Source organism: Callionymus lyra, chromosome 8 (genome assembly GCF_982586985.1).
Source record: "Callionymus lyra chromosome 8, fCalLyr1.hap1.1, whole genome shotgun sequence".
NCBI lineage: Eukaryota > Metazoa > Chordata > Actinopteri > Syngnathiformes > Callionymidae > Callionymus > Callionymus lyra.
Window position 1 is genome coordinate 9194039 of NC_141825.1, and position 27837 is coordinate 9221875.

The following is a 27837-nucleotide window of genomic DNA, read 5'->3' on the forward strand; positions in this document are numbered from 1 at the left end:
CCTTGAAGAATTATAATTGCCCACCCCTGCATTAACCAGTACTTACAAATAAATCTTATAAATATAGAGGAGATAAAGTTACCGCTAAGCTACATTTTAAACGCTAGCCTTGGCCCCATTGAAGCGTCTATTCCTCTTTAATTAAATAACCATATTTAATTTTCATTTTTATTTTAGATCATATTTTTTTTTAACAACTGCGTTTTTAATTTATGTCCCTATTTTTAAATGGCATTTAAAAAAAAATTGGAATGTCTATTAGCATAAACATTAGCATAGCTATTAGCAACATCGTGTTCCGCTCCACTTCGCAGCTATCGCGATAATTGATGGATGTGAACCGGAGCGAGAGTCGACGCCGCACACGAGCGTCGCTCGCGCACAGAGGGGAAAAAATACTGAGGATGTAGGAGCGATCACTTCCATTTGTTCTCAACTATATATTGTCATCAGCAGCAGCAGCAGCAGCTGGGGTCCAGGTCCTGGATCCGCATCTGGCCCACATAGTGGTCCTCCTCCCTCCTCCTCCTCCTCCTCCTCCTCCTCCTCATGATCGGGCACATGGAGTCCCTGGAGTAGATTGTGAGGGAAGCCTCTCCAACACACCGATCTTTTCTTTTTTTTTTTTTTTGTTAGTGGGACATGCCACATTCATCCCGGTCCAGTCACATCCTCCTCGTCTCCGGTGAAGGATGCTGCTCTCATCCCGGGCTCGGTGGCTTCTTCAGTAGGTCTGCTGTGAACGAGGAGGAGAGGAATCGCAACTGCGAGGACAAGAGCTTCTTTCATCATCTTCATCCTCACTATCATCCGAGATATTATCATCATCATCTTCATCTTCATCATCGTCGCTGCGAGGGCAACGGAGTCACGACCGCACTTTACACAATGTAGTGTGAGGAGATGAAGGTTTGTATGTGCGTGCATGCGGATATACGTGCGTGTGCGTGTCCTTTAAATATACCACTGACGATGGATGGTTAACTTGGCAAACGATTAATGTTAACTCAGTGTATTGTCGCTAGTAATTTATACTTATATGTCATAACATTTAATTTAATTTTCTGTTATCAGTGTCAAATACTAATAATGACTTATTGTTATTTGTTTAACTATATAAAATGCTTTGCCTATTTTGTTTTTCACTTGAATTACTTGCCTTTAAATGCACTTTTTTTTGGCTAAAGTTAATCTCATAAATGACTCAGTGTACATGTGTAAGTTTATTTAAACCAATACTTTATTTTGGTTCTCACTTCTACCACTTTTATAACGTGTCAATTATCAGGATCTCATTTGTAAACATGTCGTGATAAATATATATCCTTAGAACGATATGAACACATCAAGAAACCTCAAGTCTAACCTTTATTAACTCATCAAAATAAAGATGAGGCTGTCAGTTTAAAATGCCAAAAAAAAAGTGATGTCAATACAGTGATGATCCCTAAACCCTTCGTCCAAAATATGAACGAGGGCTTTAGGGCGAGTTAATTGTCCATCATTGATGTATCGAGCCTGTGATGAAACCTGCCATTGTTCTAGAATGAGCTGTATAAGTGGATTGATTGCTCACATTATCATTCCCCTGACTCCATTGTTTTCACATTTAAATATATAATCAGACGTTTATGGGACGGATACACACACTCGATTACATTAAGCTCCCGCTGATGTTGTTCCTCACATTTTTCTTTACCGTTTTAAAAGGGAAAAGAGTTTCATAATTTTTTTTGGGGTGGGCTGGGGGGGTCGGGACTTTCGCCGGTGTCAGCGAGAAGGGTCTCATCAATGACTTTCTATCCTGTGACACAAAGGGCGAACATCCTGCAACACTTGCTATGCAGGAGGTGTAATGTTCTTTAGCCACACATTCACCGTGCAGCAGCAGATCGTGGGAGATATTTAAAATCCATTACAGTTTATGTGCCAGTAAAAGAGGAAGCACCTGCTATAAAAAAAAGAAAAAAAAAGTGAGTGATGCTGCTGAAGCTGTGTAATTCTTCTTCCTTTTTTTTTTCCTTCTCCACAGATATGTCAGGAGGAGGGTTTCAGACACTCAGTGATTCTGTATGAAAATTGCATCCAGACCTTATCATGAGCAACTCTCAGTAAGTAAACGCACTTCGTTTTGGTCTGGTTTTCTTTAATATACGTTGAGGGATGGAATACTCTTCAGTTGGCAAGAGGAGCAGAAATCCGTCCTCACGTGAGGAACAGGTCCGTCTTCTTCCTCCGCTGGAACCTCTCAGCATTCAGGAGGACGCTCACATGTCGTCCCCACTTATTAATAATTACTCTCTGTGTGTGTGTGTGTGTGTGTGTGTGGTCCCCGAGACGAGCACTGCATTCTGATGAAAGTCAGAGTCGGAGCTAAGAGAAAAGGAGGAGAGAGGGGGAGGCAGGGAATCAAGTGGAGTGAGAGGAGGTGGAGTAGAGCGGAATGGAGTGAGGGGAGAATGCAAAATGGGTTCAGTCAGCTGCAGCTTCTGGTTAAAGACACAGGATGCTGCTCGCAGCTGACACAGATCTCTGTGTGGGCATCAGATCAGCAGCGGTTGATGATTCAATCCAGCTCTTTCTAATGGAGGAGAGCACCTGCGCTGCACCGATGCGGGTCGTGGGATTCTGCTCAGGTTCCTGCCTTCCTCTGTAACACTGGACCCGACCTTTTTTTTTTTGCATGATGGACTGATTTGATTGGCATTATATTCATGGACCTTTAAAAAAATGAAACAGTGAAGCTTTAAAAAACCATGACCAACGAAAGAACATTAATTACATGAAAGATACATAACGCTGAATCAGCAGAAGCCAGCAAAAATATAGATATTTTTAACTAGTTTACAGACTTACTTTTTGACCTAAACTCTTCTGACTCACTCACATGTTTCAAATGTTGAAGTCTTCCTCCCCAAGATGCAGTAAGACCCTCATCATGACCATGTTTTGAAGTTATTACTTTATAAAGTTCTCCCTCGTCTGGAATCTTGGCAAACGAGAGGTTACGAGAGTCAATTTTGACGTAATAATGGCTTCACTCCTCCAGCCAGCCGTAATCATTCCCCGCTTTGTTTATACAATGAGCCTCTTGGAGCTGGTGACTTTCAGGGTTGATTATTATAAATTTCTCCCCCGTCTGAAATCTCAGCAAATGAGAGGTTCCAAGAGTGGAGTCCATTAGAGCCAGCTGTAATCACGCCCCCGCTTTGTTTATACAACGAGGTGGAGGCTTCCTGGATTGATTACACATGGTGACAAACCTTAATGCTTGACCAATCACAGCAGAGTGGGCTTAGGGTACAACAAGATTTGGTCTCCAAATATTGTGACCCACCGTTCAAGGTTTGCCTTTTTTAAACAGTTTTTTTTCTGGCAAAATTTAAAATGTTAAAAAAATGGGTCTGAAAAATTGAGCAGAAGACAAAAAAATGACGCAGAGAAAATGAAAGATGTGGAAGAATGTTTGCGGTCCAAGGAGAAAAAGGAGGTTGGAAGTTAAACCACAAAGATGCTTTGAGCTAAAAAACTGCATTGCAACAAAAACTGATTTATGTTTTTTGTTTTTTTGGTGTGAGGCCTGTGACCAGGACGGTGTCCAACGTTTTGACTTTGAGCTTGTGTGTGTGTTGATATAAAGGGAAACGTCAAACGGATCGGACGTCACTTATTGACCGTGCGGCGCTTCGTATACATCACTCTCCATCCAGAAGAAAAGTGCTACAAAAAAAAAAGTGCAGCTGAGATTTAACTCTTAAGTTTGTTTTTTCTTGTCGACGACAGCACTAAAATGCCGCGGCCCGGGACAAGCCCGAGTGTTGGAACATTAATGCACGGACAGGATTTGTGTTGCGGGGCAGCTGCTGAAAGATACTGTGGGAGTAAACGCTAGCGACGTCCTCTGCAGAAACTGTGGATCCTGCTGATGCAGCATTTTCTGAAACCCTCTGATGTTACACAGACATTAAGTGTCCGGCGGAGGTGATATTGAAGCTTTTGACGTGGCCGTCATCAATCTTTGCCTTATCATGTCGGCCTCGGTCTTGTATTTTAATGGAGCGATGCGTCTTCTCGAGGGTTACGGTGATGTTTGAAGCGGTCAGTACATGGACGGATGGGGCGGGAAACGTGTCTCGAAGCGACTTTTTTTCCGGATGTTTGCCGATGAACTCGAGATGAAACCTTAAACTTAATGGATATTGGTTCAAGCTTGTGCTTGAGAGTTATTATGCAATTCCTGTTAACTAAAGTGGAAATAAAGTGAAGTAGGTGATACTTTGTAAGAGTGATCGCAGAACCATTGCCAAGTGTGTTTACTTTTAGTCTTGTAATGAGAATATTTTTCATGGAATCAGATAAAAAAAAGGGAAAAAACTTCTAAAAATGAATGAAAATAGTTTAAAACAAACTACATCAAATGTGCTAAATCATATGTGGCCCACCGTATGGTTGTATTAGAATCAAAGTAGATTTATGTCCATGTTGATATAGAGACATACAAAGAAGCATTTAATATGAGATAAGGGACAGATATTATTGAAGTCCAATAATAAACGAGTAAAATATTAATGTCTTTTGTGAAGGAGAAGAAACAGAGATAATGAAAAGACAATATGTAAATCCAACTCAAAGTTTTTGACCCTTCTGTTAGGGTTAGTTCACCCAATTTTCACACATTTTCTACTCACCCACATGTGTTAGTCATGGGCAAAAATGCAGCAGCTGGAGCTCAGTTGTCTGCGTCTTCGTCTTTGTCCAAAAAGACACTTAAAAAGATCTAAATATCTCCGTACTGCTCGTCTGTAACGTCCATCTTGGATTGAAGCCTCAACATAAGGGATTTGCCTGTTTTTAGCGGATGCTGTTTCTAAGCTAGCTGCTTCGTCTTTAACTTTGTCCAAAAATTATTAACTTGAAAAAAACAAAAACAAAAAACTCTGTGCTGCTTTTCTGTGATGTCCATCTTCTATTGACGACTCGATAGATATAACGAATTGTTACAGAGAAAAAATAACAAGTCTATCTTAAAGTCTGTTTTAAACAAATGCTGCTAGGCTAGCTTTGTCTTGAGCTTCATTCAAAGATGATTCACTTAAAAACATCCAATATTCCTCTGTGGCGCTCTTTTTTTATATCCATCCTGTATCGAAGTGTAGACATGAGGAATTTTTCTGGAAAAATTGTAACAAGTCTGAAAAAAACACTTGTTTTTAGCGGACGCCGCTAGCTAGGCCGTCATCCTTAACACAATGTGTTTCAATGAGGAAAAGACGACAGACGGGAGCTGAGAGACTGTGATCCTCTGCTACAAACAATCTTAAAATAAAGACTTATTTAAGTTTATTCGGAAAAATTCTTAATGTCGATGCTTACAAACAAGCACCATGGTGGTGTTTATTTATGGTGGCGAGAATTCTGACCCGCTCAAGTAGAAGAACTCACATCTCTCCGGTCCTTAAAACTCTTCACTGGCTTCCAGTTTCTTTCAGGATCAACTTTAAAATTCTGGTTCTTACTTTCAGATCTATTCATGGTCAGACTCCTCCTTACATCAGTGATCTGATCCAGCCTTACACCCCAGCTCGGGCTCTGAGGTCTGTGGATCAGAATCTACTGATGGTTCCACGCACACGGTTCAGGACCAGAGGAGAGAAATCTTTTCAGGCTGTTGCTCTTAAGCTTTGGAACGATCTTCCTCTCTCTTTGCGCTTGATGGATCTACTGACTCCTTTAAGAAACATCTTAAGACGTTTCTATTTGTTCAGGCTTTTCCTTGAATTTCTCGAACTCCTGTGTTGTTCTCAGTATTATCTTGATCTTTAAAGTATGTACTTTTTTGAGTATTGTTTTGATTGTTTAAGCGCTTTGTGACCCTGGTCTCGAAAAGCGCTATATAAATAAATATTACTTACTTACTTACTTACTTACTATGTGGGTCTTTTTTTGATGAAGACAAATGAGTATCGGTTGCTACATTAAAATGAACAAACATTTTTGCCAATAACTCTAAAAAAGGAAAAGATTACTCTAAAAATAATCCCAACCCTAAATCGACATGGGGGTGAGTAGAAAATTAATTTTGAGTGAACTATAGCTTTAATACTGATGCTAAGTTTGAAGGCCCTGATGGTGTATTAGACTTGATGCTGTTCTGCATGGAATAAAACCATAGCCAGGGCAGACCTTACGATCAGTCGGTGTCTCACGTCACCGCTAAACCTTCAACACCTGCCCTAACTTAACAATGAGTCATAAACATTCCAATTGGCGTCTCCTCTCTGCTGACGTCTGAAGTGATTCCTCACAGACGTCCGCAGAGAGCATTGATTACAAGAGAGTCTCGTTTCTTGCCGGATCTATGGAATCCGTCGCCGCGGCCTCCGCGGTATATTTATGAAAAACGTCTCGCTTGAAAAGATGAATTTCTTACGCGTACACAAGTAATGTGTCTCCGTGGACACTCTGGTATGTGGTCACTAATGAGTCACTGCATCAAAATGATCGATATTAAAATCTTTAAAACCTGTTTTTTTTTTTTTTTTTTTACCTCTAATGTGAGAAAGTAATGATTATTTCTGCTCTGGAGCCACTAAAACTTGGAGTATAATTATCGATCCCTGGCGCGTTGATTTATGGTGGGAGATCATCGGGGAATGGCTATGGATCGCTGCTGGAGGAGCTTTCACTGACAATGAACAAGAAGACCTGAAATAACAAATTAGGACTGCAGCAACTATCCTACGCGTTCATTCAAATATACAGGGGGAAAAAAAAGCGATTTCATTTCATACAGGAATATATTTAGTCACACTGGGGTGAGGTTCTACCAGACAACATGAGTAACAATTCATAAAGTCAATAAACAAAAACTAGTGAATGACATAATAACGAAAAACAGATACCAATGACACTAAGAAATTATTATTATATATTGCTTAATTGTGTGATAATTCGATTTAACTATTCTTAATATAAATAAGTAAATATATGAAGATTGTGTAGTAGTTAATATCCAAGGTATCTGTTTTATAATGATTTATTTTATCATTTTAAAGCATGAACATTTCTGAAATGCCAATTGATTCAAATAAAGAAAGGAATTACTTGTTAAACAAATATACTTTTATTGTTTTATTTTCTGTAAAGAAAAACATTTAAATAAAACTTTGAAAAAACGTACACAACTAATATTAAAAAAGATCAAAGAATGAATTTTGAGTTAAAAGTATAAAAAAAAATTGTTTAGCTTATTTTTAAACAATCAAGACGATGTGTTTTGTAATTGCACTTTGACTTAATAAGAGCATTTATATTGTTGCATCTTTTTTTTGTTGTATCTTTACCAAAATGTTTGAATATTAAGAATAAAGTGCTTCTACTGAATCTCACTGAGCTGGTAAAAACCCACTGAAAACACAGATGCTGCAGCGCTGAGACAAAGGATCCAGCACAACTGACAAGCGCGTACAGTCAATTTCATTGACAGTAAAAGGAAAGACGTGAATTTAATACACTCTTCATTAGTGAGTGATGACTGCCCTTGTAGACCAGGGTCCGGGAGCGCTTTATCCACTGCTGTTGTTCAGGAAGAGACACTTTAAAAAAAATAAAGTCAAAATCCAAACATAGAAGTGTCATTTTCAGACACGATCCAAAATAAAAGAAATAACCCCAAGACTCCAGTTTTTATCGGGGCAAAGAGCGACATAGAAAATATCTATAAATTACCTCTTGTTCAACTCCTGGGTGATTTATAACTCATCCGGGAGTGTATCTTCCACGCGGCGCTCCGGTGGCCGACGTCACCTCCAGCACCTGTTAAAGGTGATTCGTGGCTTTAGACACTGTACGGCTTCATCTCCCCCCGCCCACCCCCTGCTCTGGTAATCAATGTCTTCCGATGCCGCCGAGTTATTAATGTCTCCACGCCGGCTGCTCTGGGAAAGCTGCCAGGCCATGTGAGACTCCTGTTGCAGGACGACGTCTCCTTGTCCCTCATTGGTTGAACCGCCTCTCAACACGTTTGAGTCGTGCGACCTTATTGAAGGGAAAATCTTTCGTGTGGCTCTGCCAGCAGCGACAAAGCATGTTTTAAATAAATTAATGATATATGTGTGACAAGCATAACTCACATGCTAACCTCCTGATTTTCTGCGTCTCAGGGTCCCCCCAAAAGCCGGCACCTCTGAACTGGAGGTGATTTCCCAGCAGGTGGAGGAGGAGAATCTGGGCCCGGTTCACCTGGTCGGCTTCACCTACAGAGACTTGCCTCTGGCGGCTCTGGATCTGTCCCTGGCTGGATCTCAGCTTATCTCCAACCCGGACGAAGAAGACAAGGATGGGTATGTTGTTTATTATAATACCTCAGAAAATGTCAACATGGTAGAAATAAGTAGCTTCTTACTGAAGTCCATGCTTTTTCCTCTGAAAGTACTAGTGGTAGATATTTGGCCAGATCTATTTCTCAATATGGGTCATTTCATTGTAAATAAATATTCATTTTAAATGTATCTTGTGCAAATATGATGGAAAAAAAGTTTTATTTTGTTGTCTTTCCTATCAATATTATCTTCCACATCCTTAACTTAAATTTAAATTTAAGTGTGTCTTAAATATATCTTGGACCTCAATTGTATCATCAGTATGTGTCCGATTGTTCAAAACTCATTGAAAAATGTACATTAGAAAATGTGCTTAAGCCCCGCCCACTGAAAACACAGTTATTCTGGAGATTAAATCATGTTTACCATAACCACACCCACTCGGCTGTGATTGGTCAAGCATCACAGTTTGTCACCGCGTGTCATCAATCCAGGAAGCCTCCAACTCGTTGTATAAACAAAGCGGGGTGTGATTACAGCTGGCTCTAATGGACTCCACTCTTGTAACCTCTCGTTTGCTGGGATTTTAGACGGGGGAGAACTTTACAATAAGTATTATCTTCAAAACATGGTCATGATGAGGGGAGTTTTCACATTAGTTGCTCTTTAAGTAAAAAGTTAGATGGATTTCAGGTCTGGTGGGATATAGGCCAAATCATAAGAGAATAGATTTTTGTTCGTTCCATCTGGAGTCAGAAAGAATTTGAAGGTCTTGACATCACTTGTATGACATCTAACCACTGCTGTTTTGTGTGGTGGTGTAGTCTTTTCATTGAATGCTCGTCTATGTTCCATCAAAAACAGCGTTAACTCTTCTTGGAAGTCTCTGGATTATTGTTGACGACCATAACCCGTTCCTATCTTCAACACAGATATCTTAATATATAGGATTTCAACATGAACATTAATCTTTCTTGACTCATTTATATGAGTTTGGTACATATAGCTTAAAGTATAGAGAAATATTTTCCTGCTTGCCCTGTAACATTCCGTACAGCAGTTTAGAAGATTGGAATTCCTGATTCTAGGCACGAGCCTATCTGAGGCAAATATGTCGGCCGGGGTTTCCCCCTCACGGGTTAATTCCTGGGAACCCGGTGTTAAATCTCACAACTTTGTGTGACGAAGTGAGTCGAAATGCAAACAATGGCAGGAATGGTCGTAATGGTTACATGTCGTGATTATGTACAGCAGGTTGCCCGGAATGTCGGAAATGCCTGTGTAGTCGCTCAACACCGCAGAGATCCTGTGTAGCACCAAAGAAAACCGTCAGTCAATCTCTGATTTATTTCTGAGGTGGGAAGAGGAAAAGCTCATTACCTGTGAAATGAGCTCGGTCCTTTGATGAAGCCTCCATGCTTTAGTTGTGTTTTGTGGATTTCAAAAAGGGAGCAGATGAAAAACACGCCGGGGATGCACATTTAGTCTTGCACGGCAGCTTCTCGTGGCTCTTCATCAGGAGACGTGGGCGATTATGTAGGAGGTGAATGTTCTTGCGGGGCTACCAGGGGCACATGCAGTACTTGCAGTTTGGATTAAACTATTTATAGACCCCGGTCCAGGACTTGCTCGAAGGTCCGCGGTATTTTGATGCGCGGCCCACCTTATTGCCGGCCAGATTAAATCACATTTAATGTGTTTTGAAAATGAAGTCATTAGTCGTAAGCAGGAGATGAAAGCTGATTAATGGGTTTCAGCGGGCGCTTTATTTGAACACCTGGAGACTTGCGTAGGACCGGAACTCCTTGACCGGTTGTCAAGGTCACCGAACGACTGAATTGCTGAAGTATTTTGCTCTGTTCCAGATTGAAAGTTGCCTGGTTGGCAGTTTGGTTTAGTTAAGTAGGGAGTGGTAGGTCATCATGAATCATGAATGTTCTTTTGTTTTCAACTTTCACTTGGCTTATGAGCACTGCTCTGTTCATAACTAGCAAAATAAACGTTAATGAAACGCAGCATACCTATACTGGTGTAACAAAATGTTGATACACTTAAATATAGCAATATTTGTTTTCACGATATCGTATCAATATTGAACAGCAAATTTTTCTCTTTCTACTCACATTTGATACTCGTCATTGTTCCTTTATGGTTTATATTTGGATACATATTGTATAAAATTACTTTCTTTTTTATTTAGAATCATCATGCAAATACACACAATTTCTTTAGTTGCAATTAAACTTCCAGCCAATAGATGGCCGCAGTCATTACATCATCCTTCGCTAGAGGAGCGATTAAATCCCCGGAGATTTCAGCGATGACTAAGGACGAGAGGATACGCAGCTTTTAAATTTAATATTTGGGCATGGTGACCGGATAGTCAGTGGTGGAGTCGACAGTCAAGAAAAGCAAATAATACTCTCAATGCGATAGCGTAACAGCTTACTCTGTGACAGCCATATTTTGATCAAAGCAGTTACAACTTTGCCAATACTATAAACGTGTCCTTTTCCTACAATATGGTATTATATCGCAAAACATCATATCGTTGTCCCTGTATCTGGATGCATATCATTCCTTCAGATACTTGACAATAAGCACACATAATACACATTACTAAATTAAATCCACTATCAAGAAAGTAAACAGCTCTTTGGCAGAGGTATGCACTGTCTCCGTGCTTCTCTAACATATACTTTGATACGTTTAATATGCGACACAGCAAAAACCTCTTTCTGTAGTCCGTCTATATTGATAATAAAAGTAATTGTTGTGTTCTCCGACCCCGCGTTAAAGAATGGTGACGGGAACACGGGCAATTATCGAGGAGCAAAAATCGTTACTTGCAAATTAAAAGCGAGGTCTGAGGCGGCAGAAGTAATGAGGTCCAGAGTCTCCCTCCGGTCTCCAGTCTGTGATCTTCATATTCGATGCGACGGCAGGACCTCGGCGTCGAGCCGCTCGGGTCTGCAGACGTTCATGCTGTTGATCTCACCAGACTGAGAGGTGTGAGGCACTGCAGCCGTGACAGATGGTTCATGTGGGTCAACCTGCCGTTATGACCGGAGGCGAGTTGGAGGAAAGGTATGAAGAGGCTACTTCACGACTCATAAAGTTAGCTGGTTGTTGCATGGTTTAAAATTCTACCACTCATTCTGACCTAATATGTTCAGCCTTGTTGGAAAACCGATTTTCTGACTAGAGGGGAGTACATTTTTGAACACAAGTTCTACAAGTCTTTCCAACTCACTAAAGACTTTTCAAAGGCTATTTTTAGAAGAATAACCTCCATATTCTTCGTTGTGACTGGAACATTTTTAAGGATTCCTACTGGACGCCTCAGGAAGTGTTCTGGGCATGTCCGACTGGGACCATTAATCCAGGTAAAACCCAAGACACGTTTAAAGAATCAGTCTCCTGCTTGACCTGGGAATGGAATTTCGGACCTCTTTGGTTGGGCTACTGCCCCAACAACTAGGGAAGGGTACTAGTATCTTGTCACATTTTCTGACAATAGTAGCCAAAAAGAACCCAGATTTCTGTGACTCATTTCGGTTTGGAATTCAATAAATATAGTACTTTCATATAGTCACTCACGCAACCTGTCTCACACACTATTTATTACCAAAGTTATAAAGAACATTACATTACAAAATAAGCCCCACAAGAATACATATATAATTAAAAAGACATGAATGACTTCTGTTTTTCTCGCAGAGCACGAACACTGTGGCCGTGGTTGTTCATCATTTCAACATGCCTATGAATGTTTATTGTTTTTAAATTTAAAGCCAACGTTGTAAATTGTGCGAGTAGCTCCATCCTTTCCTTCAGCTGACTTAATCACACTCGCAACGAAGGGAGCAAGATATCGACCCGATGGAGAAAATCATAGTTTGTTTCTAAAAATGTGACGACACACGATGGAATCGAGCCTTGAAATGTAGGCGACGGAAGCCAGTCGGGTGGACTTTTTACAGGCTTGTATCGAGGAGCGTGAGCTCAAAATATCTTGTTCATTTTTAATGATCGGTTTCTGAAATACAACATCATGAATCATAATAATCGTCGTGATGTCATGTTTAACAGACACTGCGGAGAACGGGACTGAAGGTCAAATAAAACTACAACTGTCTACAGGATAATAAATGGCAGCAAAGGCTTCTGGTCAGAATCCAGCCGGCAGCAATATTTCACCCGGCTTCAGCACCTGTTTTGTGTTGATATATGTCTCAGAAGAAAAATACATTTCCTTTTCTTTCTTTTTTTTCTTCCTCCCCTACTGCTCACTCCATTTCAAACACAGAGAGGATCAGTCCACTCCATCAAATTGTCTCTCGCCTGGCACCTCGCGCGACACAATGGATGACATTTGAGTGCCGGGTTTGAAGGTTTGTTAATATTCACAGACATGCAAAGTGTGAGATTGCTTTTTAGGCCGAGAGGGAGAGAGATCAAGTGTCCCGGTGAAAACCCATTTATCAGGGATGGCTCGTCTGCTACTCTGCACACGGAGCCCCATCCATCTCCATTTGCATTGTGTACGTGGCCCATTTCTCTGGCAAAGATCGGATTTTGAGTCCCCGCTGATTGTGGGGAGAGAGGAGGTGATGTTTGTCGCGCTGAGTTCTGTATAAGACAGATGCGTTCAACCACTGGTCGGTCAGGACGAGCACACCTGTGGACCGAGTTACAGGATTAACCCCCGCGATGACCTTCCCGTCTCTTCATCTCAACGTGAGAAACATTTTTATATTCCTAACACTGACACCATCCTGGTCCACTCCTCATTTCAACAGCTCTCGAACCTTTCTCTGAACCAGCTTTATGTTTTCTCAAAACAAAGTCATTTGTATTTGTTAGTAATGGGTTAGTAAACAGTTGATGAGGTATCATGATAAGGTGTTAACGTTTCTGGTTCTAATTCTGATATGACGCCCCCTGCTGGTGGCAATGTTGTGATGTTTACATGGTTGGTATTGATTTCAGATATAATAATAAATAATAATTTTGTGGTTTTATTAGTTGTTAACTCCCTTTTTTTTATTAAGATTTCCTGTTCCTATTGTTGTTGGGTTTTTTTCTTTTTAAATTAAATCATATAACTCTTAATGAAATTATTTGTATTTATTGGCTGCTTCATTGTCATCATTTTACCTTATAATATTGTGTCCAGGGAATCGCATTTTTAAAATAAATGTTATAAATTATTTTATATTTTCTTTTACATTATTATAATATTTAATATTTATAGATACTTTAAGTTACTTACTTTTTGTTTTTACTTATGGTGATTATTTAATGATTTATCTATTTAGTCTTTAATGTTCTTTATTTTATTAATAAAACTATTTAAAACAATTATAATTATAATGATGTTCAACGCACCTCACGACACTGTGGCGCCATCTTGACGACTTGCTTCAAGTGCCAAGAACCTTCCGGTGGTGGCTTTTTTTTCATAGAGGAGTGTATCACAACAAGTAACAATAGCTGCTGCCAAACAAAAGAAGCGTCAGCCTGACGTGAAGGCGAAACTTTTTTTTTGGAGAATGACTCAGTCTCTGGGCCTGGCATTACTGAAGGATATATATATATATATATATATACGTGAGGCTCTGAGGAACAATTGATTATCTATACTCAGTGACCTTCTTCAGGTGTTTCATCTTTGGAGAGGATCAATTGTTTCGTTTGACTTGTGACCCACTTTCAAGGAGGCAAACTAGTGAAAGTATTTCCATAAAATGTGGATGAGAAGAAGATTGATTTAATTGTTTGCATCTTGGCAGAGGTATGCACTGTCAGAGTGCTTGTTTGCATCAGCGTGTTGTAGAGTACGCTAACACCTCCCATCATGGGACCCCACTGCCGTGTTACTGCAGGTGACCCAGCATCGGTGCATTGAGAATTCCAGCTTGATTCCATTCTTTCCGGAGAAACCTGAACTGTGCCGCGGGTCCTTTCTGCTGTGCTGTGTTGAGTTTTTCGCTGAGCAGCGTAAGTCTTAAAGTTCAATCAATGATTCAGAGGCCGCACAGCGCGACGCCGCTCGTTTTAAAGCCACAGTATTTAACCGCTGTTATGAATGAAAGCCTCTCGTGAATCATCCGTCCCTCGTGACGCCGGGAAGTCAAAAATCCTCACCTCCCACAAACCATTTCACTTCATCAGGATGGAAGTTATATCTTGGTGGTTCTCGTTCCTTTCACACGACAACCTCAGCATCTTCAACTCTGACTCTTCCGACTCTATTATTAGTCTCAAACAAACATCATGGCAGGTCGTCTTTTTTTTTTCCCCCCTATGTATATCGTGAGACATCTCTCTGCCGCCTGCATGAAGCCTGATGTCTCCGTCTGATCCCGCCCGTCTATATAAACTCCTGCAACCGGAGCCGCCGCCGCCGCCGGCGTCGAGCGCAAACTCTATCGCTTCATCTCAACCCAGCTATCGATCCGAGTCCCATTCTCGCTCCTGCTCTTTGCTCCTCGAGTCCGACGTCTCCATCCCCCCCCCCTCAGTTTCTGTAACCTCTGCGTCCCACGTTGGAATGAATCGCTTCGGTTTCACCCATTTTGCACGAACCAGTGCCGCCGACTCCACCACTAAAACCGCCTCATTAATAGTTCAGGTCTCGAGGTTTAAAGTGATTTCCCTAAAATTAAGTTTCTAAGCCGGGAGTCATCCATCACTGCCATTTAGCGCGCTTCCAGTCGGAGTATTTCTTTACAGCTTGATTAAATTAATACCTTTTCTGCCCGGCGTGGGATCACTCTCCAAGAATTATTATTCCACACAATAGCAGTGGAATCAGGCAACAGAAGGCCTCTGCTCTCATCTAACCCTCCACCAATGGATCATGTTTGTGGTTTCTACAAAGGTTTTGTGAACTACTTCTGCCCTGCTGAAAACTAAACAATCAAATGGTTGAACTCTTATAGATGCTAGTCTGAGTATTCTGGGTTTTCTATATTTTACACAGTATAAAAATCCTAATTTAAAAGTCTAAATATTCAACAAAAATAAAAAGTAGTGATCGGTTTATGTAGTTTCATGAAATATCTGATGAGGTTTCATAATACAGTTGGGCTAGTATCTGTTCGATACCAATACCTTTTACTTCCATACATTTTTCTAGTGCAGAATAACAAATGCAAAAAAGTGATAAAATAGAAAGATATTCACCATCTTTTAGCTTTAGAAAATAAGACTTCTCTGCTTATACAGAAAATATTGATACGATTGAATACATTTTCCTGATACCTATTAATATTCAACAATATTTTATTTGTATTATAGTTCTATCTATGGTTTATGCTTCAATACAGTGTGTTTATAATTAAATAAATGTTATTTTTATTTACAATTAACGTGCAAATTGTCACAGCTTTTGTTCATTTACAGTATGTGTTGTAATAAGACTTTCGGTCGCTAGATAGCAGCAGTTATTGAGTCCTCCGTAGAAAAAGGAACTAAATAAAATCCTGCAAAATCCTGGCTATGACTGAGGATGAGAGGATCCAGTGGACTCCAGGAGCTTTTAAAGCTGATGTTTCAACGTATTTTGGTTTCAAAATAAAAGAATGCATTTACATCTTCCCTTAAGAGCTGTTGCCATATTTAAATTATTATGTATTTATTCTATTTATACCATATTGCACTATTTTTAAAATATTAATATTTATACTTTTACATGCTTTAATTCTATACAATATTTAAACGTTATTTATTTATTCTGTTTATACGTTATTGCAATATTTTTAACTTATTTATTTTTATACTTTTATATATCCATTCACTCAGCTGTGTTTTTTAACGGTTGCCAAGCAACGAAATTTCGTTGCCAGTTTCCCTGCTGTGTTTTCTGTGCAATGACAATAAAATAAAGTCTAAAGTCTGAAAGAGTCATGCAATACTAGCAATATTTTTTCATTCCTACAGTATCACAAAATATATAGTATGATTGCCCATGTAAAGTGATACATATTGTATCATTAGCGCCTGATTATTAACAATAAAAAACATAGAAAGTTATTTTCTTTTTTCATGATTTGACACATCAAAGAAGAGAGATCACACCAGTGTTGATCATGCATACGGTTTATTTAGAAGATGTCAAAAAGGCACATGAAGACATTTATTTCATAACCAATATTAAGATGCTTTAAGATGAAACCACACGTGAGGCCACACAGAGATGCAGGAAAATTAAAGTTGAATAAATCACCTAAATAACGTCACTGGGGTGTCCCCGGGGTGCAGCACAATCAACCGACAATAGTTCTCAGCTCATAGGATTTCAGGGAAGACATTAAAAAGTAGCTTCATGTAATGATTTCACTCCTGTGGAGAGACTCGCACTGTTGTCTACTTCAGCTTCACAAACTCGCACTCGTTCCAAACTCGGACTCCAGCATGTAGAGGCTCAGTGAACGTGGTCTGGACCTTGTGGAGGAGGGTCATGCCCTCAGCGACGCTGTAGAAGGACAGAAGACCTGCAGCGTGATCCAGGTACACCCCCACCGTGGAAGGCCAAACCGCGGAGACTTTAGTTTTGACGTTGCCGTGGCTGAATGAACATCCGAAGTAGTTACAACATAAGCACCAAGATGTGTCATTATGACCAAAAATGCTTTCTTCTCCTGATCTTCTGATGTTCTTGTATGAAACTGCAACTTCAACATATCCTTTCCTCCTCACCTCCCAGTAACAACGTCCAGCGAGAGGCTCTTTATTCAAGACCTGATAACAGTCAGTGAATCTGCCTGGATGAGGAGGAAGAGGCTGAACTTTCCAAGCGTTTATCACTTTCCTGTTTCCGTCAGACAAGATCAAAAATGAGTCTGCCGTGCTCGGATCCAGAGTGATGTCCTGTGAGTATCTGAGGAACTGCTCTCTGGTCTGGGGATTAGGAAGGAGCACCAGTGAGATGTTGGTGCACGTGTCCGTCAGAAGGCCCTGGAGTTGCACTCTGCAGACATTAACAGCTGCCGTCATTTCCTCAAAGCGACTGTGAGGACTGTCGTGGGTGGAGAAGACCTTGTCTTCACCGATCTTTGAGATTGAGGGGAAGTTCTGGAGGAAGACGGTGTGACTTTCGGTGTTCATCAGCTCCTGCAGCTCAGCGTCTTTCTTCTTCAGCTCGACGATCTCCTGCTTACGATTCTCCTTAAGTCTTCGGACTCGAGCGGCTTCGGTCTGCTGCTGAGATGTGATCTGCTGGACCACATCGGACATTCTTTGCCTGCTCATCTCAATGTGCTGGTCGAGGGCCTCCTGACTGGTGTTCACCGTTTCATCAGCAGACATTTCGATTTTCTTCTCCTCCTGCTGAAGAAGCTCCACTTCTGCCTCTCTCCTTTGGATCCTCTTTTTGATGTCTGTTCGACTCCAAACCACCTTCTTCTCTCGTTCGCTCCTCTCAGTTGCAGCCGAGACATTGTGATGTTTCTTGTGTTGGTCCATGGCACAGAGAGAGCAGATGAGCTGCTGATCTGTACAACAAAACATCTTCTTCTCCTCATCGTGTTGAGGGCAGATGATCTCCTGGAGCTGCTTGGACGGGTGGATGAGATTGTGTCTCTTGAAGGCCAGCTCTTCTAGATGAGGCTGAAGATGTTCCTCGCAGTAGGAGACCAGACATAACAGACAGGACTTGTGGGCTTTCAACTTCCTCCCGGTGCAGACGTCACAGGCCACATCATCAGGTCCAGCATAGCAGAGGTCTTTGGTCTTCTTTGTGTCCATTATCGCTGCTGAAATGGTGTTGTTCTGCAAGAGAGGTCTTTCTCTGGAGGTCTGTCTGCGGTGAGGACACTCGTAGATATCCTTCTCTTCTTCTTCAGCACAGATGTTGCAGTAGTTCTCATTTCAGATCAACTCTAGTGTCTCTGTTGACTGAAACATTTGGTTCCCAGGTGAACACTTTTAAACTCTCGGTCACATGATGCTGCCACGATCTGGTACAACCGGCTGGATCCAGATATTATCCAACTTCCTTGAAACCACGTGATGATTTCTATTAAACACCTGGACTGACCTTGATTCCATAACACACACACCTTCAAACACACACATGCATGTATGCATGCACACACACAAAAATAATTTGATGAAAACACATGATTTTCGGAAATGTCCTAGACACACCTTGATTCTTTAACACACACAAATACACACTAAACAACCTGATATTCACCATCTATCTAAGAATCTAACTTTAGAAAATGGTACTTGTCTGCTTACACAGAAAACATCGATACGATTAAATCATTTTTTGAACATACCTATCAATATTTAGCAATGTTTTTTTTATTATAGTCCTATCACACTTCAATTAAGTGTGTTTAAACATTTTTCACAGTGTTTGTTCATTTATGTGTTGCAATTAGACTTTCAGGTCGCTAGATAACAGCAGTTATTGAGTCCTTCATTGCAAAAGCAACAATAGAATCCGATGAAATACTGGCGATAACTGAGGATGAGAGGATGCAGTTGGACATATTTTGGACGTAAAAGAACGCAGTTACATCTTCGTCAAGACTCCTGCAATACTAGCAATATATATTTAAACCACGCAATGATTTTTAATAATCACCTGGACTCACACTCACCTTCAAACACACACACACACACACACACATTCAATGAAAACACCTGATGATTCTTGACAATGTCCTAGACACACCTCAATTTTCTAACACACACAAACAAACACTGCAGGAATTTAAAGGCGTCAATGTTTATTTCTGAGGGAATTTTTTTAATTCAATTAAAGGTTAATTCTCGGTTTTTACTCATTTATTGTTGCACAAACCTTTGGCTTTTAAGAATCCAGTTCCTTCTGACGTCAGCCCTTTTATCTTCTCATTAGTATACACTCGTATTTCACTGTAATCTTAACTCGATTTCTCCGATCCTTAAATCTCTTCACTGGCTGCCAGTTTCTTTCAGGATCAACTTCAAAATTCTGGTTCTTACTTTCAGATCTATTCATGGTCAGACCTTATATCAGTGATCTGATCCAGCCTTACACCCCAGCTCGGGCTCTGAGGTCTGTGGATCAGAATCTACTACATGTAAAGTGATACATATTGTATCATTAGCGCCTGATTATTAACAATAAAAAACATAGAAAGTTATTTTCTTTTTTCATGATTTGACACATCAAAGAAGAGAGATCACACCAGTGTTGATCATGCATACGGTTTATTTAGAAGATGTCAAGAAGGCACATGAAGACATTTATTTCATAACCAATATTAAGATGCTTTAAGATGAAACCACACGTGAGGCCACACAGAGATGCAGGAAAATTAAAGTTGAATAAATCACCTAAATAACGTCACTGGGGTGTCCCCGGGGTGCAGCACAATCAACCGACAATAGTTCTCAGCTCATAGGATTTCAGGGAAGACATTAAAAAGTAGCTTCATGTAATGATTCCACTCCTGTGGAGAGACTCGCACTGTTGTCTACTTCAGCTACACAAACTCGCACTCGTTCCAAACTTGGACTCCAGCATGTAGAGGCTCAGTGAACGTGGTCTGGACCTTGTGGAGGAGGGTCATGCCCTCAGCGACGCTGTAGAAGGACAAAAGACCTGCAGCGTGATCCAGGTACACCCCCACCGTGGAAGGCCAAACCTTGGAGACTTTAGTTTTGACGTTGTCGTGGCTGAATGAACATCCGAAGTAGTTACAACATAAGCACCAAGATTTGTCATTATGACCAAAAAGTCTTTCTTCTCCTGATCTTCTGATGTTCTTGTATGAAACTGCAACTTCAACATATCCTTTCCTCCTCACCTCCCAGTAACAACGTCCAGCGAGAGGCTCTTTATTCAAGACCTGATAACAGTCAGTGAATCTGCCTGGATGAGGAGGAAGAGGCTGAACTTTCCAAGCGTTTATCACTTTCCTGTTTCCGTCAGACAAGATCAAAAATGAATCTGCCGTGCTCGGATCCAGAGTGATGTCCTGTGAGTATCTGAGGAACTGCTCTCTGGTCTGGGGATTAGGACGGAGCACCAGTGAGATGTTGGTGCACGTGTCCGTCAGAAGGCCCTGGAGTTGCACTCTGCAGACATTAACAGCTGCCGTCATTTCCTCAAAGCGACTGTGAGGACTGTCGTGGGTGGAGAAGACCTTGTCTTCACCGATCTTTGAGATTGAGGGGAAGTTCTGGAGGAAGACGGTGTGACTTTCGGTGTTCATCAGCTCCTGCAGCTCAGCGTCTTTCTTCTTCAGCTCGACGATCTCCTGCTTACGATTCTCCTTAAGTCTTCGGACTCGAGCGGCTTCGGTCTGCTGCTGAGATGTGATCTGCTGGACCACATCGGACATTCTTTGCCTGCTCATCTCAATGTGCTGGTCGAGGGCCTCCTGACTGGTTTTCACCGTTTCATCAGCAGACATTTCGATTTTCTTCTCCTCCTGCTGAAGAAGCTCCACTTCTGCCTCTCTCCTTTGGATCCTCTTTTTGATGTCTGTTCGACTCCAAACCACCTTCTTCTCTCGTTCGCTCCTCTCAGTTGCAGCCGAGACATTGTGATGTTTCTTGTGTTGGTCCATGGCACAGAGAGAGCAGATGAGCTGCTGATCTGTACAACAAAACATCTTCTTCTCCTCATCGTGTTGAGGGCAGATGATCTCCTGGAGCTGCTTGGACGGGAGGATGAGATTGTGTCTCTTGAAGGCCAGCTCTTCTAGATGAGGCTGAAGATGTTCCTCGCAGTAGGAGACCAGACATAACAGACAGGACTTGTGGGCTTTCAACTTCCTCCCGGTGCAGACGTCACAGGCCACATCATCAGGTCCAGCATAGCAGAGGTCTTTGGTCTTCTTCATGTCCATTATCGCTGCTGAAATGGTGTTGTTCTGCAAGAGAGGTCTTTCTCTGGAGGTCTGTCTGCGGTGAGGACACTCGTAGATATCCTTCTCTTCTTCTTCAGCACAGATGTTGCAGTAGTTCTCATTTCAGATCAACTCTAGTGTCTCTGTTGACTGAAACATTTGGTTCCCAGGTGAACACTTTTAAACTCTCGGTCACATGATGCTGCCACGATCTGGTACAACCGGCTGGATCCAGATATTATCCAACTTCCTTGAAACCACGTGATGATTTCTATTAAACACCTGGACTGACCTTGATTCCATAACACACACACCTTCAAACACACACATGCATGTATGCATGCACACACACAAAAATAATTTGATGAAAACACATGATTTTCGGAAATGTCCTAGACACACCTTGATTCTTTAACACACACAAATACACACCACAAAGACATACAAGCATTCACACACACACTCCGACGGTACAATTGAGAATTCGGTTTAATGAATCCTTCAGGACTCAACTCCGGGGAAAGATTCTTGACACGGACGTTAGCTAATCGTTCGCTGCCCATCTTACGATGCTAGTTGCTAGTTGCTGGGTCGACATGTTCGGCCGCAATCCATAGATAAACGGTCAGGTTTTTTTTTTAGTCAGGACGCTCAGGACCAGGACATGATTTTGTTCACAAGAGATGGCTAAAGAACCCGGGAAGGAGAGGGAAATACAGAGAAGGAGAAGACAAACATATTAACAAACATAGCTCACCCTAATTCTGTGAACATTTAAAGACCTGGTTCAACCTGCAACAAAACTTTCAGTTCATAAGGGCCTAAATTTTATATTTCAATTTCTGTGTGCACGCGTTTGTGGTGTATTTTGGGTTTTAAATGTATATTTATGCTACTCAACTCTCGGATTTAAATGGTTAATGTTGCCTGAATCTTAATAATTGAATCCCTTCTGATATTATCCCTTTGTCTTCCTATTAATATACACATACTGTATATACTACACTGTAATCTTTAGTCGATGCTAAACAGGTACACTGTTGTGGTGGTTGTTCAAGAAAAGGAACTTTTTATAGCCGTGATTTAATACGAGGGACAGTATCAGCACTGTTGAGTATAAGACCGAACTGTTCTGATGTCGTCAACGTTGACAGTTTTATAAAGAATTCTGCTTATTCTCAGGACAGCAAAGTGAAAAAGTAAAGTCTGGGAGCGTGAGCATCCGTAGCCAGGAAGTATCAGATGAATGTTGATTCTGATGCAGTGAGTTGTTGTAGAAAGTCTAATGGTCAAACTATGAGCTTCTCAAATGAGATTAACGGGGAATAATTTCCTCCTTTTCTTTCCTCTCTCCTTCTGTCTTTCCTGGCATCAGCCTCCAGTCAGGTTCTGGCTCACGCCCAGCGGTGGTTTAAACTGGCATCATCTCAACATTTGCCACTTTCATTCCGCGCGGATGCATAAGGAGCCCAGAATAAATTGCACCTTGTCTTGCTCTTTTTGTGGTTTGACAGATATTGATTATGGTTTTCCTTCAGCGGGGACAGGTGACAACAGATATTCTCCGTGTGTGTGCTGAGGGCAGTGACTGTGGCGGGAAATCCCTACGAGCCCTCTGGATATTTGTCATATTTTATTGACCGTGAACGCCTCGTAGTGCGAGCCCGTCTGTTGGATGGACGTCCGACACCGTGAACCTGCACTGAGAGGCTGTTTCACACTCTGATTTAATTGACAATAAATGACAACGATGGAGGAATAAAGTCAGGAGGCGTTGTTGTCGTTCAGTCCTGGCTGTCTGAGTCCAGATGGTGCACAAGTGGCCGATGATTTAATGACCGCGCCGGCTCTCGCTGCTCACTACATGAAAACAAAGACCTTTGTAAACACATTTCTCTCTCATAGCGGTCAAATATGACGATAGCGACCAATGTCAAAAATTAAAATTAAAATTACACAATTATTTGTAGGTGATATTTTAGTTTAAATGTTTATTTTCCTATTTTAATTGTATTTTATTGGGTTGTTTTGTTAAAATGTGTTGATCAATAATGCAGTTTTGTTTGTACTTGCAAAATGAGCATTTGTTCACTTTTTAAAACGAGAAACAAACACAATTAAAAACAAATTAAATTCAGGTAATTTCTATTTAGATCATAAAAATACCAACACAATTTTAGAAAATAAAATGTTAGTTGTGTAATGTTTTTATTACGCTTGTACAAAACGTTTATGTAGGTCATGTGACGTTCATAAATAGTTGTTACATGAGTAATAGCGCCCTCTGCTGACATGTGTCTGGTAATGCGCTTATAAACACAGCAAGATGAAGACTCTTCATTTCACTTCTCTCTTTTCTCTCTCGTGCAGCTCCAACTGGCTGAAGCCCTGCTGCGGCCGCCGGGCGGCGCTGTGGCAGGTGTGTCTGCTGTCCGCGGGCCTCAACTGCTTCCTGGTGGCCTGTGTGGTTCTGGTGGTTCTGCTGCTGACGCTGGAGCTGCTGGTGGACATCAAGCTGCTGCAGTGTGAGTGATGCACCGTCGGTATGAGTGAGTGCGTGAATGCTAGTATGTCCTTGAATGCTGGCGTCCTGTCCAGGGTGTCCCCTGCCTCTCGCCTATAGAAACTGGGATAGACCTCAGGGCCATGTTGTAGCATTTGTAATGTTCTACTAATGAAAAAGGGTGACTATTAAAAGGGCAACTACTGTGTGGATTTGAGTGTCATAAATCTGTGAAGTCTTTACCTCCAAGCGACTCGCTGTATAAACAAAGCGGGGGGTGATTACAGCTGGAGTGAAGCCATTATTTCCTGGTCTAGGAAGGCGCTTTACAAATAACCTTTACTTTACTTACTTACTTACTCATAATGTGTTTCACTCTCGTAACCTCTCATTCGCCGAGATTTCAAACGGGGGAGAACTTTATAAAGTAATAAGTTCTAAACATGGTCATGATGTGAGACCTACTGCATCTTGGAGAGGAAGATTTTAACATTTGAAACAATGAGTTGATTTTCACATTAATGGGACTTTAACTCATGCTTTCTTATTACGACTGCTGTGCTACTAAAGACTATCCTGAAGCTAAACTTTTTTTTAGACTTGTTTTAAAGACATTTTTTATGTCTACTTGCAACAATTGGTTGCCCCCAAAATGACGATCTAATACTTCAAATATTGTTTATAATGTTAGAGACTATCTGTGAGTTTAGAAATGTCGGTTCTGGCGACACCGCGTGTCAGAAAAGTGTAACTGCAATCCGTTAAAAAAAATATATATAAATACTTATGTTGTGTCGGTTTCTTACTTGGAACTTCATGTAAAAACACGAACTCTGACCGTCAGATGACACTCAGAGACTCTCATTGTTAAAATAACATCTGGTCTAAAACCATCATGACAGAAAACATGACAAAAAACCTAAATGGACTTGAGATCCTGCTGGTAAATCTTGTGTTGCTCTCAACAGTCAACAACGCGTCTCAGTTCGCCAGCGTCATCCACTGGATCAGCCTTGCCATCCTCTCCGTGTTCTTCACCGAGGTGAGACTCATCTACACACTCGTCATCACCGCACACACACTCCACTGCACTCTTGCTGACTCAGCACTTGTGCGATGGATGCAGATGTTCACGGGTCCTGCACTTGTCGGGGTTTTATTCCATCGATCCACAATTAGTGGCGAGAACGGATTCGGTCTCTTCGGTTGCAGCTAAACAGATTCAAGGTCTTCAGTCTCGTTGCAATCGATTGGTGGCCACACACTCGCATTCGTCTTAGCCCGGGGTGAAGGTGTCTCTGCTCCACCAGAAATTTTGAAAAACACGAGTTCATCAACAGTCTTGATAAGAATAAAAAAAGATCTTCTGCTGGTCTCTCTCCAGACCGTGTTCCGGATCGTGGTGTTGGGGATCTGGGACTACATCGAGAACAAAGTGGAGGTGAGTCGCCTCTCTGTCTCCTCGGGTGTCTTCACTCACCCCCCCCACCCTCTCGTCTCCTCAGGTGTTCGATGGAGCCGTCATCGTCCTCTCTCTGGCCCCCATGGTGGCCTCCACGGTGGCCAACGGTCCCAGCAGCCCCTGGGACGCCATCGGCCTCATCATCACTCTGCGCATCTGGAGGGTCAAGAGGATCATTGACGGTGAGTGAGTGAGTGAGGGAGAGAGAGAGAGAGGACCCCCTACTCTCCCCCCCTCCTCCCCTGTGTCTCGTCCTCTACTGTCAGGTCACTGAGACGGATGCTGTGGCGAGCAAAACTGCAGACTCAGCGGTTTTTCGCTCTTTATGATGTTTAGTTGATTGTTTTTGAGTCAAAGGGTTTTGGTGTCATGTGACTAATTTACCTTGAAAAAAACTTAATGACATCAACCTGTCACTTGCTGCTTAATATTCAATAAATTAACTAGTAGTCAAACCTCCATTTTACTACTTAAAAAAACAAAACAATTACTATTAAATTAATTATCAATAAATGTGTTCAAGAAGAAATGAAATATTTTCTAGTATTTATTATTCTTGTACATCATTTTTTGTTTATTATAAATTATAATAGAATTTAATTATCAGTAACTAAACTCGAAAAAACCCACCTAACGCCATTGTATGCTCGCTAGCGCCCCCTAAACTAACTAAATAGTAACTAAAAAAAAAAATTCTACTAATATTAAAAAAATTATGACTTATTATTAAAAATAAAATTGAGTTAATCAAGTGCTTGTTTTACCTGATTCATATTTTATTGGATTATTTTTTTTAAATAGTTTATTTCTATTCAGAATGAAATGTCTTGATGGCGAGTTTCTGTTTCAGTGTTTGTTATGATCATTTATGAAGCGTTTGTCTCCGCAGCGTACGTGCTGCAGGTGAAGGTGGAGATGGACCTGGAGATCCAGCAGTACGAGAAGGCGAAGGCGGTTCGGGACGAGCAGCTGGACCGTCTCACTCAGATCTGCCAGGAACAGGCGGTGAGTCTTTACAAGAGTGCGATGTGCGCGACCGGCCACCAGAGGGCGGCTCAGAGCCACTCACTGAACTCCCTTCCTTCCTGAAGTTCGAGATCCGGCAGCTGCGGGCTCATCTGGCCCAGCAGGACCTGGACTTGGTGGCGGAGCGGGAAGCCGCCATGCAGATCCACCACCTGTGGGGCAAACAGAGCAACAGCTTCCTGGAGGTGGACGGCCTGGTGCCGGGAGGGTCCGGTAAGATCAGGGAGCCCGGCGTGGCCGCAGGTGAGAGGGGACGCCCCCCTCGGGGTGGAGGCGCCCATGAGTGAAGGGTGACACCTGTTGGTTCTGCCCTCAGATCACCTGGGTCAGGACGACATGAACAACTACATCAGTCAGTACTACAGCGAGCCCAGCAGTGGTATCACGTCCTCCTACTTCTTCTTCGCCACCGGCGCGTCCGTCCGTCCTGACTCCCGTCTCTCTCTCTCTCTAGATCTGGGGATCCCCGACCCCGCCCGGGTCATCACCACCACGGCCATCGACGTGCACCTGCCCAAGAACGCCAGCCAGCTGCCCTCCACGCTGGTGAGCGCCGACGCCGTGTCGTCCCGGTCGGCGAGCGAGGCGTCCAGCACCAGCGTGTCCCGGCCCAGCTTCAGCGCCCGCCAGCACAGCGTCAGCAGCCACACCCTGGGGTCCAGCTCCGACTGCAGCTCCACGGTGCGCGAGGCGTCCACGTCCACGGACTTCAGCGACCAGCGCTGCTACCCGCCGCCCTACAGCAGCCCGCTGGCCCTGGGCCCCCAGCCCCGGGGGCACCCCAGCGCCGCCGTCCAGGAGCTGCTCTCGTCCCTGTCCGAGGACTCCCGCCTGGCCCAGAAGCGCCTGGACCCCGTCAACCTGAAGCCGCCGAGCCCGACGGGGTCCACCAAGACCAGCAGCCCGGAGCTGGAGCGCCGGCTCAACATCTACAACAAGAGGAACCAGGAGAGCCGGACGGGCCTGATCGCCAAACCCCTGATCCACCTGCAGAGCAACGAGGGCTTCCTGGAGGAGAAGTACAGGATGATGGAGCCGGTGGAGGCGCCGGTCAAACATCTGTCGGAGACGTGAGACGGTTCGACTCGTGGACGTGGCGTTTTTAAACGGCTGCGAGACTCGAGATCCGCGGGACGATCTTCTAACTTTTGTCTATTTCAGTAACGATTTCATAAGAATTCAACATCTTGATTTACAAAAAAAACATTTTTTGGGTTCATCGTCATCCTCTCGTTTGGAGCTTTTTTGTCCACATGCAAACTCTAATAAAATGAAATCAACAAACTCAAGTGTTTCTCAGTCACGACTTCATTCATTTCATTTGTGTTAAAATAATCACTTTGGCGTTAACATTTAGAGTAAATAAAAGTGAATTGTAGCGACGCCACTGGACAACAGTGGTAGTGTTTAGCCAGACGGGAGACTACATTTCCCATGAGCACTCGCTAAACGTTGTAGTTGGACGAATTTTCTGTTTCCAGACTTCCATTGTCTGAATGAAGGATGGATACTTATATAGATAGGTAATGAATCAGATTGTGGAAAATGAAATATGATACGTTATGACGGCTTTGTAAATAAACATAACTTTAACTTTGTACCTTAAATCAATAAAGTCCTAAATAAATGAAAAGCTTTCAAATGGGAATTACAAGTTTGAATTCA

At 42.1% G+C, this 27837-nt stretch overlaps 3 protein-coding genes across 4 annotated transcripts; 1 reads left to right on the forward strand and 2 right to left on the reverse strand.

The window, feature by feature from the left end:
• Positions 1-385: 385 nt before the first annotated feature.
• tmem266 (transmembrane protein 266) lies at positions 386-27447 on the forward strand. Of its 2 annotated transcripts, XM_087797615.1 has the most exons (11): positions 391-909; positions 2033-2111; positions 8163-8342; positions 23552-23706; positions 24653-24726; positions 25069-25125; positions 25190-25328; positions 26036-26151; positions 26238-26415; positions 26489-26551; positions 26627-27447. In XM_087797615.1, the coding sequence occupies exons 2-11, from the start codon at positions 2098-2100 to the stop codon at positions 27244-27246; spliced, it is 1596 nt and encodes a 531-aa protein (XP_087653741.1). In that variant the 5' UTR covers positions 391-909; positions 2033-2097; the 3' UTR covers positions 27247-27447. The 2 variants fall into 2 exon arrangements, with proteins under 2 accessions (XP_087653740.1, XP_087653741.1); XM_087797614.1 differs by having other exon boundaries at positions 386-909; positions 26489-27447.
• On the reverse strand, positions 16412-18206 carry LOC148073576 (tripartite motif-containing protein 16-like). The gene has a single exon (XM_087797388.1). The coding sequence runs from the start codon at positions 18072-18074 to the stop codon at positions 16695-16697; it is 1380 nt and encodes a 459-aa protein (XP_087653514.1). The 5' UTR covers positions 18075-18206; the 3' UTR covers positions 16412-16694.
• LOC148073577 (tripartite motif-containing protein 16-like) lies at positions 19563-21318 on the reverse strand. Its single transcript, XM_087797401.1, has one exon. It carries the CDS (start codon positions 21179-21181, stop codon positions 19811-19813), a length of 1371 nt encoding a protein of 456 aa, XP_087653527.1. The 5' UTR covers positions 21182-21318; the 3' UTR covers positions 19563-19810.
• Positions 27448-27837: the final 390 nt, after the last annotated feature.